The sequence below is a fragment of the Bombina bombina genome, chromosome 6 (assembly GCF_027579735.1).
Source record: "Bombina bombina isolate aBomBom1 chromosome 6, aBomBom1.pri, whole genome shotgun sequence".
In the NCBI taxonomy this organism is placed as follows: Eukaryota; Metazoa; Chordata; class Amphibia; order Anura; family Bombinatoridae; genus Bombina; species Bombina bombina.
The window spans coordinates 14,280,947-14,297,047 of NC_069504.1; the positions used below are offsets into that span (position 1 = coordinate 14,280,947).

General features: G+C 31.7%; 1 protein-coding gene across 1 annotated transcript in view; it reads left to right on the forward strand.

Moving 5' to 3' along the window:
• LOC128662718 (protein DENND6B-like) overlaps positions 1-16,101 on the forward strand; it is a 574,365-nt gene that overhangs the window by 82,085 nt on the left and 476,179 nt on the right. The window contains exon 6 of the mRNA XM_053716624.1: positions 15,317-15,422. Within this exon, the coding sequence (XP_053572599.1) occupies positions 15,317-15,422 (106 nt within the window). The remainder of the gene's footprint in view (positions 1-15,316; positions 15,423-16,101) is intronic.

The following is a 16,101-nucleotide window of genomic DNA, read 5'->3' on the forward strand; positions in this document are numbered from 1 at the left end:
ATTACACAGTATATAGCTGTCATATGTATGTGAGATTACACAGTATATAGCTGCTATATGTATGTGAGATTACACAGTATATAGCTGCTATATGTATGTGAGATTACACAGTATATAGCTGCTATATGTATGTGAGATTACACAGTATATAGCTGTCTATATGTAGGTGAGATTACACAGTATATAGCTGTCTAATGTATGTGAGATTACACAGTATATATCTGTTATATGTATGGTGAGATTACACAGTATATAGCTGCTATATGTATGTGAGATTACACAGTATATTGCTGCTATATGTATGTGAGATTATACAGTATATAGCTGCTATATGTATGTGAGATTACACAGTATATAGCTGTTATATGTATGTGAGATTACACAGTATATAGCTGTTATATGTATGTGAGATTACACAGTATATAGCTGCTATATGTATGTGAGATTACACAGTATATAGCTGCTATATGTATGTGAGATTACACAGTATATAGCTGTTATATGTATGTGAGATTACACAGTATATAGCTGTTATGTATGTGAGATTACACAGTATATAGCTGTTATATGTATGTGAGATTACACAGTATATAGCTGTTATATGTATGTGAGATTACACAGTATATAGCTGCTATATGTATGTGAGATTACACAGTATATAGCTGTTATATGTATGTGAGATTACACAGTATATAGCTGCTATATGTATGAGAGATTACACAGTATATAGCTGTTATATGTATGTGAGATTACACAGTATATAGCTGTTATATGTATGTGAGATTACACAGTATATAGCTGCTATATGTATGTGAGATTACACAGTATATAGCTGCTATATGTATGTGAGATTACACAGTATATAGCTGTTATATGTATGTGAGATTACACAGTATATTGCTGCTATATGTATGTGAGATTACACAGTATATAGCTGTTATATGTATGTGAGATTACACAGTATATAGCTGCTATATGTATGTGAGATTACACAGTATATAGCTGCTATATGTATGTGAGATTACACAGTATATAGCTGCTATATGTATGTGAGATTACACAGTATATAGCTGTTATATGTATGTGAGATTACACAGTATATAGCTGTCATATGTATGTGAGATTACACAGTATATAGCTGTTATATGTATGTGAGATTATACAGTATATAGCTGTTATATGTATGTGAGATTACACAGTATATTGCTGCTATATGTATGTGAGATTACACAGTATATAGCTGCTATATGTATGTGAGATTACACAGTATATTGCTGCTATATGTATGTGAGATTACACAGTATATAGCTGTTATATGTATGTGAGATTATACAGTATATAGCTGTTATATGTATGTGAGATTACACAGTATATAGCTGTTATATGTATGTGAGATTACACAGTATATAGCTGTTATATGTATGTGAGATTACACAGTATATAGCTGTTATATGTATGTGAGATTACACAGTATATAGCTGTTATAATGTATGTGAGATTACACAGTATATAGCTGTTATATGTATGATAGATTTACACAGTTATATAGCTGTTATATTGTATGTGAGATTACACAGTATATAGTGCTGCTATATGTAAGTGAGATTACAGCAGTAATATAGCTGTTATATGTATGTGATGATTACACAGGTATATAGGCTGCTATATGTATGTGAGATTACACAGTATATAGCTGGGCTATATGTATGTGAGATTAGCACAGTCATATAGTTGCTGCTGGTGAATAACATGTATTGTGAGATTACACAGTATATAGGCTGCTATATGTATGTGAGATTACACAGTATATAGGCTGCTATATGTATGTGAGATTACACAGGTATATAGCTGTTATATGTATGTGAGATTACACAGTATATAGCTGCTATATGTATGTGAGATTACACAGTATATAGCTGTTATATGTATGTGAGATTACACAGTATATAGCTGTTATATGTATGTGAGATTACACAGTATATAGCTGCTATATGTATGTGAGATTACACAGTATATAGCTGTTATATGTATGTGAGATTACACAGTATATAGCTGTCATATGTATGTGACATTACACAGTATATAGCTGTTATATGTATGTGAGATTACACAGTATATAGCTGCTATATGTATGTGAGATTACACAGTATATAGCTGCTATATGTATGTGAGATTACACAGTATATAGCTGTTATATGTATGTGAGATTACACAGTATATTGCTGCTATATGTATGTGAGATTACACAGTATATAGCTGTTATATGTATGTGAGATTACACAGTATATAGCTGCTATATGTATGTGAGATTATACAGTATATAGCTGCTATATGTATGTGAGATTACACAGTATATAGCTGCTATATGTATGTGAGATTATACAGTATATAGCTGCTATATGTATGTGAGATTACACAGTATATAGCTGCTATATGTATGTGAGATTACACAGTATATAGCTGTTATATGTATGTGAGATTACACAGTATATAGCTGCTATATGTATGTGAGATTATACAGTATATAGCTGCTATAGTATGTGAGATTACACAGTATATAGCTGCTAGATGGTATGTGAGATTTACACAGTATATGAGCTGCTATATGTATGTGAGATTACACAGTATATAGCTGCTATATGTATGTGAGATTACACAGTATATAGCTGCTATATGTATGTGAGATTACACAGTATATAGCTGCATATATGTATGTGAGATTACACAGTATATAGCTGTTATATGTATGTGAGATTACACAGTATATTGCTGTTATATGTATGTGAGATTACATCAGTATATAGCTGCTATATGTATGTGAGATTACACAGTATATAGCGCTATATGTATGTGAGATTACACAGTAGTATAGCTGTTATATGGATGTGAGATTACACAGTATATAGCTGCTATATGTATGTGAGATTTCAGAGTATATAGCTGCTATATGTATGTGAGATTACACAGTATATAGCTGTTATATGTATGTGTGATTACACGAGTATATAGCTGCTATATGTATTTGAGACTACACTGTATATAGCTGCTAGTATGTATGGTGAGATTACACAGTATATAGCTGCTATATGTATGTGAGATTACACAGTATATAGCTGCTATATGTATGTGAGATTACACAGTATATAGCTGCTATATGTATGTGAGATTACACAGTATATAGCTGCTATATGTATGTGAGATTACACAGTATATAGCTGCTATATGTATGTGAGATTACACAGTATATAGCTGCTATATGTATGTGAGACTACACAGTATATAGCTGCTATATGTATGTGAGATTATACAGTATATAGCTGTTATATGTATGTGAGATTACACAGTATATAGCTGCTATATGTATGTGAGATTACACAGTATATAGCTGTTATATGTATGTGAGATTACACAGTATATAGCTGCTATATGTATGTGACATTACACAGTATATAGCTGCTATATGTATGTGAGATTATACAGTATATAGCTGCTATATGTATGTGAGATTATACAGTATATAGCTGCTATATGTATGTGAGATTACACAGTATATAGCTGCTATATGTATGTGAGATTACACAGTATATAGCTGCTATATGTATGTGAGATTACACAGTATATAGCTGCTATATGTATGTGAGATTACACAGTATATAGCTGCTATATGTATGTGAGATTACACAGTATATTGCTGCTATATGTATGTGAGATTACACAGTATATAGCTGCTATATGTATGTGAGATTACACAGTATATAGCTGCTATATGTATATGACATTACACAGTATATAGCTGCTATATGTATGTGAGATTACACAGTATATAGCTGTTATATGTATGTGAGATTACACAGTAAATTGCTGATATATGTATGTGAGATTACACAGTATATTGCTGCTATATGTATGTGAGATTACACAGTATATAGCTGCTATATGTATGTGAGATTACACAGTATATAGCTGCTATATGTATGTGAGATTATACAGTATATAGCTGCTATATGTATGTGAGATTACACAGTATATAGCTGCTATATGTATGTGAGATTATACAGTATATAGCTGTTATATGTATGTGAGATTACACAGTATATAGCTGTTCATAGGTATGTGAGATTATACAGTATATAGCTGCTATATGTATGTGAGATTACACAGTATATAGCTGCTATATGTATGTGAGAATATACAGTATATAGCTGCTATATGTAGTGTGAGATTACACAGTATATAGCTGCTATATGTAGGTGAGATTATACAGTATATAGCTGTCATATGTATGTGAGATTACACAGTATATAGCTGTTATATGTATGTGAGATTACACAGTATATAGCTGCTATAATTATGTGAGATTACACAGTATATAGCTGTTATATGTATTGGAGATTACACAGTATATAGCTGTTATATGTATGTGAGATTACACAGTATATAGCTGTTATATGTATGTGAGATTACACAGTATATAGCTGTTATATGTATGTGAGATTACACAGTATATAGCTGCTTTATGTATGTGAGATTACACAGTATATAGCTGCTATATGTATGTGAGATTACACAGTATATAGGTGCTATATGTATGTGAGATTACACAGTATATAGCTGTTATATGTATGTGAGACTACACAGTATATAGCTGTTATATGTATGTGAGATTACACAGTATATAGCTGTTATATGTATGTGAGATTACACAGTTTATAGCTGTCATATGTATGTGAGATTACACAGTATATAGCGGCTATATGTATGTGAGATTACACAGTATATAGCGGCTATATGTATGTGAGATTACACAGTATATAGCTGTTATATGTATGAGAGATTACACAGTATATAGCTGTCATATGTATGTGAGATTACACAGTATATAGCGGCTATATGTATGTGAGATTACACAGTATATAGCGGCTATATGTATGTGAGATTACACAGTATATAGCTGCTACATGTATGTGAGATTACACAGTATATAGCTGTTATATGTATGTGAGATTACACAGTATATTGCTGCTATATGTATGTGAGATTACACAGTATATAGCTGCTATATGTATGTGAGATTACACAGTATATAGCTGTTATATGTATGTGAGATTACACAGTATATTGCTGCTATATGTATGTGAGATTACACAGTATATAGCTGTTATATGTATGTGAGATTACACAGTATATTGCTGCTATATGTATGTGAGATTATACAGTATATAGCTGCTATATGTATGTGAGATTACACAGTATATAGCTGTTATATGTATGTGAGATTACACAGTATATAGCTGTTATATGTATGTGAGATTACACAGTATATAGCTGCTATATGTATGTCAGATTACACAGTATATAGCTGTCATATGTATGTGAGATTACACAGTATATAGCGGCTATATGTATGTGAGATTATACAGTATATAGCTGCTATATGTATGTGAGATTACACAGTATATAGCTGTTATATGTATGTGAGACTACACAGTATATAGCTGCTATATGTATGTGAGATTACACAGTATATAGCTGTTATATGTATGTGAGATTACACAGTATATAGCTGCTATATGTATGTGAGATTATACAGTATATAGCTGCTATATGTATGTGAGATTATACAGTATATAGCTGCTATATGTATGTGAGATTACACAGTATATAGCTGCTATATGTATGTGAGATTACACAGTATATAGCAGCTATATGTATGTGAGATTACACAGTATATAGCTGCTATATGTATGTGAGATTACACAGTATATAGCTGTTATATGTATGTGAGACTACACAGTATATAGCTGCTATATGTATGTGCGATTACACAGTATATAGCTGTTATATGTATGTGAGATTACACAGTATGTAGCTGTTATATGTATGTGAGATTACACAGTATATAGCTGCTATATGTATGTGAGATTACACAGTATATAGCTGTTATATGTATGTGAGATTACACAGTATATAGCTGTTATATGTATGTGAGATTACACAGTATGTAGCTGTTATATGTATGTGAGACTACACAGTATATTGCTGCTATATGTATGTGAGACTACACAGTATATTGCTGCTATATGTATGTGAGATTACACAGTATATAGCTGTTATATGTATGTGAGATTACACAGTATATAGCTGTCATATGTATGTGAGATTATACAGTATATAGCTGTTATATGTATGTGAGATTACACAGTATATTGCTGCTATATGTATGTGAGATTACACAGTATATTGCTGCTATATGTATGTGAGATTATACAGTATATAGCTGCTATATGTATGTGAGATTACACAGTATATTGCTGCTATATGTATGTGAGATTACACAGTATATTGCTGCTATATGTATGTGAGATTACACAGTATATAGCTGTTATATGTATGTGAGATTACACAGTATATAGCTGCTATATGTATGTGAGATTATACAGTATATAGCTGTTATATGTATGTGAGATTACACAGTATATTGCTGCTATATGTATGTGAGATTATACAGTATATAGCTGCTATATGTATGTGAGATTACACAGTATATAGCTGCTATATGTATGTGAGATTACACAGTATATAGCTGTTATATGTATGTGAGATTACACAGTATATAGCTGTTATATGTATGTGAGATTATACAGTATATAGCTGCTATATGTATGTGAGATTACACAGTATATAGCTGCTATATGTATGTGAGATTACACAGTATATAGCTGCTATATGTATGTAGAATACACAGTATATAGCTGTTATATGTATGTGAGATTACACAGTATATAGCTGCTATATGTATGTGAGATTACACAGTATATTGCTGATATATGTATGTGAGATTACACAGTATATAGCTGTTATATGTATGTGAGATTACACAGTATATAGCTGCTATATGTATGTGAGATTACACAGTATATAGCTGCTATATGTATGTGAGATTACACAGTATATAGCTGTTATATGTATGTGAGATTACACAGTATATAGCTGTCATATGTATGTGAGATTACACAGTATATAGCTGCTATATGTATGTGAGATTACACAGTATATAGCTGTTATATGTATGTGAGATTACACAGTATATAGCTGTTATATGTATGTGAGATTACACAGTATATAGCTGTCATATGTATGTGAGATTACACAGTATATAGCTGTCATATGTATGTGAGATTATACAGTATATAGCTGTTATATGTATGTGAGATTACACAGTATATAGCTGCTATATGTATGTGAGATTACACAGTATATAGCTGTTATATGTATGTGAGATTACACAGTATATAGCTGCTATATGTATGTGAGATTACACAGTATATAGCTGTTATATGTATGTGAGATTACACAGTATATAGCTGTTATATGTATGTGAGATTACACAGTATATAGCTGTCATATGTATGTGAGATTACACAGTATATAGCTGTATATGTATGTGAGATTACACAGTATATAGCTGCTATATGTATGTGAGATTACACAGTATATAGCTGCTTATATGTATGTGAGATTACACAGTATATAGCTGCTATATGTATGTGAGATTACACAGTATATAGCTGCTATATGTATGTGAGATTACACAGTATATAGCTGCTATATGTATGTGAGATTACACAGTATATAGCTGCTATATGTATGTGAGATTACACAGTATATAGCTGCTATATGTATGTGAGATTACACAGTATATAGCTGTTATATGTATGTGAGATTACACAGTATATAGCTGCTATATGTATGTGAGATTACACAGTATATAGCTGCTATATGTATGTGAGATTACACAGTATATAGCTGTTATATGTATGTGAGATTACACAGTATATAGCTGCTATATGTATGTGAGATTACACAGTATATAGCTGCTATATGTATGTGAGATTACACAGTATATAGCTGCTATATGTATGTGAGATTACTACAGTATATAGCTGCTATATGTATGTGAGATTACACAGTATATAGCTGCTATATGTATGAGAGATTACACAGTATATAGCTGTTATATGTATGTGAGATTACACAGTATATAGCTGTCTATATGTATGTGAGATTACACAGTATATAGCTGCTATATGTATGTGAGATTACACAGTATATAGCTGTCATATGTATGTGAAGATTATACACAGTATATAGCTGCTATATGTATGTGAGATTACACAGTATATAGCTGCTATATGTATGTGAGATTACACAGTATATAGCTGTTATATGTATGTGAGATTACACAGTATATAGCTGCATATGTATGTGAGATTACACAGTATATAGCTGCTATATGTATGTGAGATTACACAGTATATAGCTGCTATATGTATGTGAGATTACACAGTATATAGCTGCTATATGTATGTGAGATTACACAGTATATAGCTGCTATATGTATGTGAGATTACACAGTATATAGCTGCTATATGTATGTGAGATTATACAGTATATAGCTGTTATATGTATGTGAGATTACACAGTATATAGCTGTTATATGTATGTGAGATTACACAGAATATTGCTGCTATATGTATGTGAGATTACACAGTATATAGCTGTTATATGTATGTGAGATTACACAGTATATAGCTGCTATATGTATGTGAGATTACACAGTATATAGCTGCTATATGTATGTGAGATTACACAGTATATAGCTGCTATATGTATGTGAGATTACACAGTATATAGCTGCTATATGTATGTGAGATTACACAGTATATAGCTGTTATATGTATGTGAGATTACACAGTATATAGCTGCTATATGTATGTGAGATTACACAGTAAATTGCTGATATATGTATGTGAGATTACACAGTATATTGCTGCTATATGTATGTGAGATTACACAGTATATAGCTGCTATATGTATGTGAGATTATACAGTATATAGCTGCTATATGTATGTGAGATTACACAGTATATAGCTGTTATATGTATGTGAGATTACACAGTATATAGCTGTTATATGTATGTGAGGATTACACGTATATAGCTGTATATGTAGTGAGATTACACAGTATATAGCTGCTATATGTATGTGAGATTACACAGTATATAGCTGTTATATGTATGTGAGATTACACAGTATATAGCTGTTATATGTATGTGAGATTACACAGTATATAGCTGCTATATGTATGTGAGAGTTACACAGTATATAGCTGCTATATGTATGTGAGGGATTACACAGTATATAGCTGTTATATGTATGTGAGATTTACACAGTATATAGCTGCTATATGTAGTGAGATTGACACAGTATAGAGCTGCTATATGTATGTGAGATTACACAGTATATAGGCTGCTATATGTATGTGAGGGATTACACAGTATATAGCTGCTATATGTATGTGAGACTACACAGTATATAGCTGCTATATGTATGTGAGATTACACAGTATATAGCTGCGTATATGTATGTGAGATTATACAGTATATAGCTGCTATATGTATGTGAGATTACACAGTATATAGCTGCTATATGTATGTGAGATTACACAGTATATAGCTGCTATATGTATGTGAGATTACACAGTATATAGCTGTTATATGTATGTGAGATTATACAGTATATAGCTGCTATATGTATGTGAGATTACACAGTATATAGCTGCTATATGTATGTGAGATTACACAGTATATAGCTGCTATATGTATGTGAGATTACACAGTATATAGCTGCTATATGTATGTGAGATTACACAGTATATAGCTGTTATGTATGTGAGATTATACAGTATATAGCTGCTATATGTATGTGAGATTACACAGTATATAGCTGCTATATGTATGTGAGATTACACAGTATATAGCTGCTATATGTATGTGAGATTACACAGTATATAGCTGCTATATGTATGTGAGATTACACAGTATATAGCTGTTATATGTATGTGAGATTACACAGTATATAGCTGTTATATGTATGTGAGATTACACAGTATATAGCTGTCATATGTATGTGAGATTACACAGTATATAGCTGCTATATGTATGTGAGATTACACAGTATATAGCTGCTATATGTATGTGAGATTACACAGTATATAGCTGCTATATGTATGTGAGATTACACAGTATATTGCTGCTATATGTATGTGAGATTACACAGTATATAGCTGCTATATGTATGTGAGATTACACAGTATATAGCTGCTATATGTATGTGAGATTACACAGTATATTGCTGCTATATGTATGTGAGATTACACAGTATATAGCTGTTATATGTATGTGAGATTACACAGTATATAGCTGCTATATGTATGTGAGATTATACAGTATATAGCTGCTATATGTATGTGAGATTACACAGTATATAGCTGTTATATGTATGTGAGATTACACAGTATATAGCTGTTATATGTATGTGAGATTACACAGTATATAGCTGTTATATGTATGTGAGATTACACAGTATATAGCTGTTATATGTATGTGAGATTACACAGTATATAGCTGCTATATGTATGTGAGATTACACAGTATATAGCTGCTATATGTATGTGAGATTACACAGTATATAGCTGTTATATGTATGTGAGATTACACAGTATATAGCTGTTATATGTATGTGAGATTACACAGTATATAGCTGTTATATGTATGTGAGATTACACAGTATATAGCTGTTATATGTATGTGAGATTACACAGTATATAGCTGTTATATGTATGTGAGATTACACAGTATATAGCTGCTATATGTATGTGAGATTACACAGTATATAGCTGTTATATGTATGTGAGATTACACAGTATATAGCTGCTATATGTATGTGAGATTACACAGTATATAGCTGTTATATGTATGTGAGATTACACAGTATATAGCTGCTATATGTATGTGAGATTACACAGTATATAGCTGCTATATGTATGTGAGATTACACAGTATGTAGCTGTTATATGTATGTGAGATTACACAGTATATAGCTGTTATATGTATGTGAGATTACACAGTATATAGCTGTTATATGTATGTGAGATTATACAGTATATAGCTGTTATATGTATGTGAGATTACACAGTATATTGCTGCTATATGTATGTGAGATTACACAGTATATAGCTGCTATATGTATGTGAGATTACACAGTATATAGCTGCTATATGTATGTGAGATTACACAGTATATAGCTGCTATATGTATGTGAGATTACACAGTATATAGCTGCTATATGTATGTGAGATTACACAGTATATAGCTGTTATATGTATGTGAGATTACACAGTATATTGCTGCTATATGTATGTGAGATTACACAGTATATAGCTGCTATATGTATGTGAGATTATACAGTATATAGCTGTTATATGTATGTGAGATTACACAGTATATAGCTGCTACATGTATGTGAGATTACACAGTATATAGCTGTTATATGTATGTGAGATTATACAGTATATAGCTGCTATATGTATGTGAGATTACACAGTATATAGCTGCTATATGTATGTGAGATTACACAGTATATAGCTGCTATATGTATGTGAGATTACACAGTATATAGCTGCTATATGTATGTGAGATTACACAGTATATAGCTGTTATATGTATGTGAGATTATACAGTATATAGCTGCTATATGTATGTGAGATTACACAGTATATAGCTGTTATATGTATGTGAGATTACACAGTATATAGCTGCTATATGTATGTGAGATTACACAGTATATAGCTGCTATATGTATGTTGAGATTACACAGTATATAGCTGTTATATGTATGTGAGATTACACAGTATATAGCTGTATATGTATGTGAGATACACAGTATATAGCTGTTATATGTATGTGAGATTACACAGTATATAGCTGCTATATGTATGTGAGATTACACAGTATATAGCTGCTATATGTATGTGAGATTACACAGTATATAGCTGTTATATGTATGTGAGATTACACAGTATATAGCTGCTATATGTATGTGAGATTACACAGTATATAGCTGTTATATGTATGTGAGATTACACAGTATATAGCTGTTATATGTATGTGAGATTACACAGTATATAGCTGTCATATGTATGTGAGATTACACAGTATATAGCTGCTATATGTATGTGAGATTACACAGTATATAGCTGCTATATGTATGTGAGATTACACAGTATATAGCTGTTATATGTATGTGAGATTACACAGTATATAGCTGCTATATTTATGTGAGATTATACAGTATATAGCTGTTATATGTATGTGAGATTACACAGTATATAGCTGCTATATGTATGTGAGATTACACAGTATATAGCTGCTATATGTATGTGAGATTATACAGTATATAGCTGTTATATGTATGTGAGATTACACAGTATATAGCTGTTATATGTATGTGAGATTACACAGTATATAGCTGCTATATGTATGTGAGATTACACAGTATATAGCTGCTATATGTATGTGAGATTATACAGTATATAGCTGTTATATGTATGTGAGATTACACAGTATATAGCTGTTATATGTATGTGAGATTACACAGTATATAGCTGCTATATGTATGTGAGATTACACAGTATATAGCTGTTATATGTATGTGAGATTACACAGTATATAGCTGTTATATGTATGTGAGATTATACAGTATATAGCTGCTATATGTATGTGAGATTACACAGTATATAGCTGCTATATGTATGTGAGATTACACAGTATATAGCTGCTATATGTATGTGAGATTACACAGTATATAGCTGCTATATGTATGTGAGATTATACAGTATATAGCTGCTATATGTATGTGAGATTACACAGTATATAGCTGCTATATGTATGTGAGATTACACAGTATATAGCTGTTATATGTATGTCAGATTACACAGTATATAGCTGCTATATGTATGTCAGATTACACAGTATATAGCTGCTATATGTATGTCAGATTACACAGTATATAGCTGCTATATGTATGTCAGATTACACAGTATATAGCTGCTATATGTATGTGAGATTACACAGTATATAGCTGCTATATGTATGTGAGATTATACAGTATATAGCTGTTATATGTATGTGAGATTACACAGTATATAGCTGTCATATGTATGTGAGATTACACAGTATATAGCTGCTATATGTATGTGAGATTACACAGTATATAGCTGCTATATGTATGTGAGATTACACAGTATATAGCTGTCATATGTATGTGAGATTACACAGTATATAGCTGTTATATGTATGTGAGATTACACAGTATATAGCTGTTATATGTATGTGAGATTATACAGTATATAGCTGTTATATGTATGTGAGATTACACAGTATATAGCTGTCATATGTATGTGAGATTACACAGTATATAGCGGCTATATGTATGTGAGATTACACAGTATATAGCTGTTATATGTATGTGAGATTATACAGTATATAGCTGTTATATGTATGTGAGATTACACAGTATATAGCTGTTATATGTATGTGAGATTACACAGTATATAGCTGTTATATGTATGTGAGATTACACAGTATATAGCTGCTATATGTATGTGAGATTACACAGTATATAGCTGTTATATGTATGTGAGATTACACAGTATATAGCTGTTATATGTATGTGAGATTACACAGTATATAGCTGCTATATGTATGTGAGATTACACAGTATATAGCGGCTATATGTATGTGAGATTACACAGTATATAGCTGTTATATGTATGTGAGATTACACAGTATATAGCTGTTATATGTATGTGAGATTATACAGTATATAGCTGTGATATGTATGTGAGATTACACAGTATATAGCTGTTATATGTATGTGCGATTATACAGTATATAGCTGTTATATGTATGTGAGATTACACAGTATATAGCTGTTATATGTATGTGAGATTACACAGTATATAGCTGCTATATGTATGTGAGATTATACAGTATATAGCTGTCATATGTATGTGAGATTACACAGTATATAGCTGTTATATGTATGTGAGATTACACAGTATATAGCTGCTATATGTATGTGAGATTATACAGTATATAGCTGTCATATGTATGTGAGATTACACAGTATATAGCTGCTATATGTATGTGAGATTACACAGTATATAGCTGTTATATGTATGTGAGATTACACAGTATATAGCTGCTATATGTATGTGAGATTATACAGTATATAGCTGTGATATGTATGTGAGATTACACAGTATATAGCTGCTATATGTATGTGAGATTATACAGTATATAGCTGTCATATGTATGTGAGATTACACAGTATATAGCTGTTATATGTATGTGAGATTATACAGTATATAGCTGTCATATGTATGTGAGATTACACAGTATATAGCTGCTATATGTATGTGAGATTATACAGTATATAGCTGTCATATGTATGTGAGATTACACAGTATATAGCGGCTACATGTATGTGAGATTACACAGTATATTGCTGCTATATGTATGTGAGATTACACAGTATATAGCTGCTATATGTATGTGAGATTACACAGTATATTGCTGCTATATGTATGTGAGATTACACAGTATATAGCTGCTATATGTATGTGAGATTACACAGTATATAGCTGCTATATGTATGTGAGATTACACAGTATATAGCTGTTATATGTATGTGAGATTACACAGTATATTGCTGCTATATGTATGTGAGATTACACAGTATATTGCTGCTATATGTATGTGAGATTACACAGTATATAGCTGTTATATGTATGTGAGATTACACAGTATATAGCTGTTATATGTATGTGAGATTACACAGTATATAGCTGTTATATGACAAGCATAGGGCTATCTATGAACTAGATAAGTTTATACTGTTAGGTAAGGTCGGGCAGACTTGCTGGGCCTATGGCTCTTATCTGCCGTCAATATCTATGTTTCTATGTTATATGTATGTGAGATTACACAGTATATAGCTGTTATGTATGTGAGATTATACAGTATATAGCTGCTATATGTATGTGAGATTACACAGTATATAGCTGCTATATGTATGTGAGATTACACAGTATATAGCTGTTATATGTATGTGAGATTACACAGTATATAGCTGTTATATGTATGTGAGATTACACAGTATATAGCTGCTATATGTATGTGAGATTACACAGTATATAGCTGCTATATGTATGTGAGATTACACAGTATATAGCTGTTATATGTATGTGAGATTACACAGTATATAGCTGTTATATGTATGTGAGATTACACAGTATATAGCTGTTATATGTATGTGAGATTACGCAGTATATAGCTGTTATATGTATGTGAGATTACACAGTATATAGCACACGTGTAAGGATTACATTTCTCTCTGTTTCTTACAATTGCAGTCCCTGGTCCTCCTCTCCAGCCTTCCGTATAGCAATTTATTTCACACTCTCCTGCAGCTCATTGCACCTGAATACTTCAACAAGCTGGAGCCCTGTTTGGAGGCGGGTGAGTAGGGATAGACAGATGGGCGAGGTGTGTACAGTGCTGGTATCGCAGCTGTATAATTAATCTCTTTTCAGGCGGTTCTGCACTATTATATATTGTATTGTATAATGTGTGATGTGTACAGTGCCGGTATCACAGCTGTATAATTAATCTCTTTTCAGACGGTTCTGCACTATTATATATTGTATTGTATAATGTGTGATGTGTACAGTGCCGGTATCACAGCTGTATAATTAATCTCTTTTCAGACGGTTCTGCACTATTATATATTGTATTGTATAATGTGTGATGTGTTCAGTGCCGGTATCACAGCTGTATAATACATCTCTTGTCAGACGGTTCTGCACTATTATATATTGTATTGTATAATGTGTGATGTGTACAGTGCCGGTATCACAGCTGTATAATAAATCTCTTTTCAGACGGTTCTGCACTATTATATATTGTATTGTATAATGTGTGATGTGTACAGTGCCGGTATCACAGCTGTATAATTACTCTGTTGTCAGACGGTACTGCACTATTATATATTGTATTGTATAATGTGTGATGTGTTCAGTGCCGGTATCACAGCTGTATAATTAATCTGTTGTCAGACGGTTCTGCACTATTATATATTGTATTGTATAATGTGTGATGTGTACAGTGCCGGTATCACAGCTGTATAATTAATCTGTTG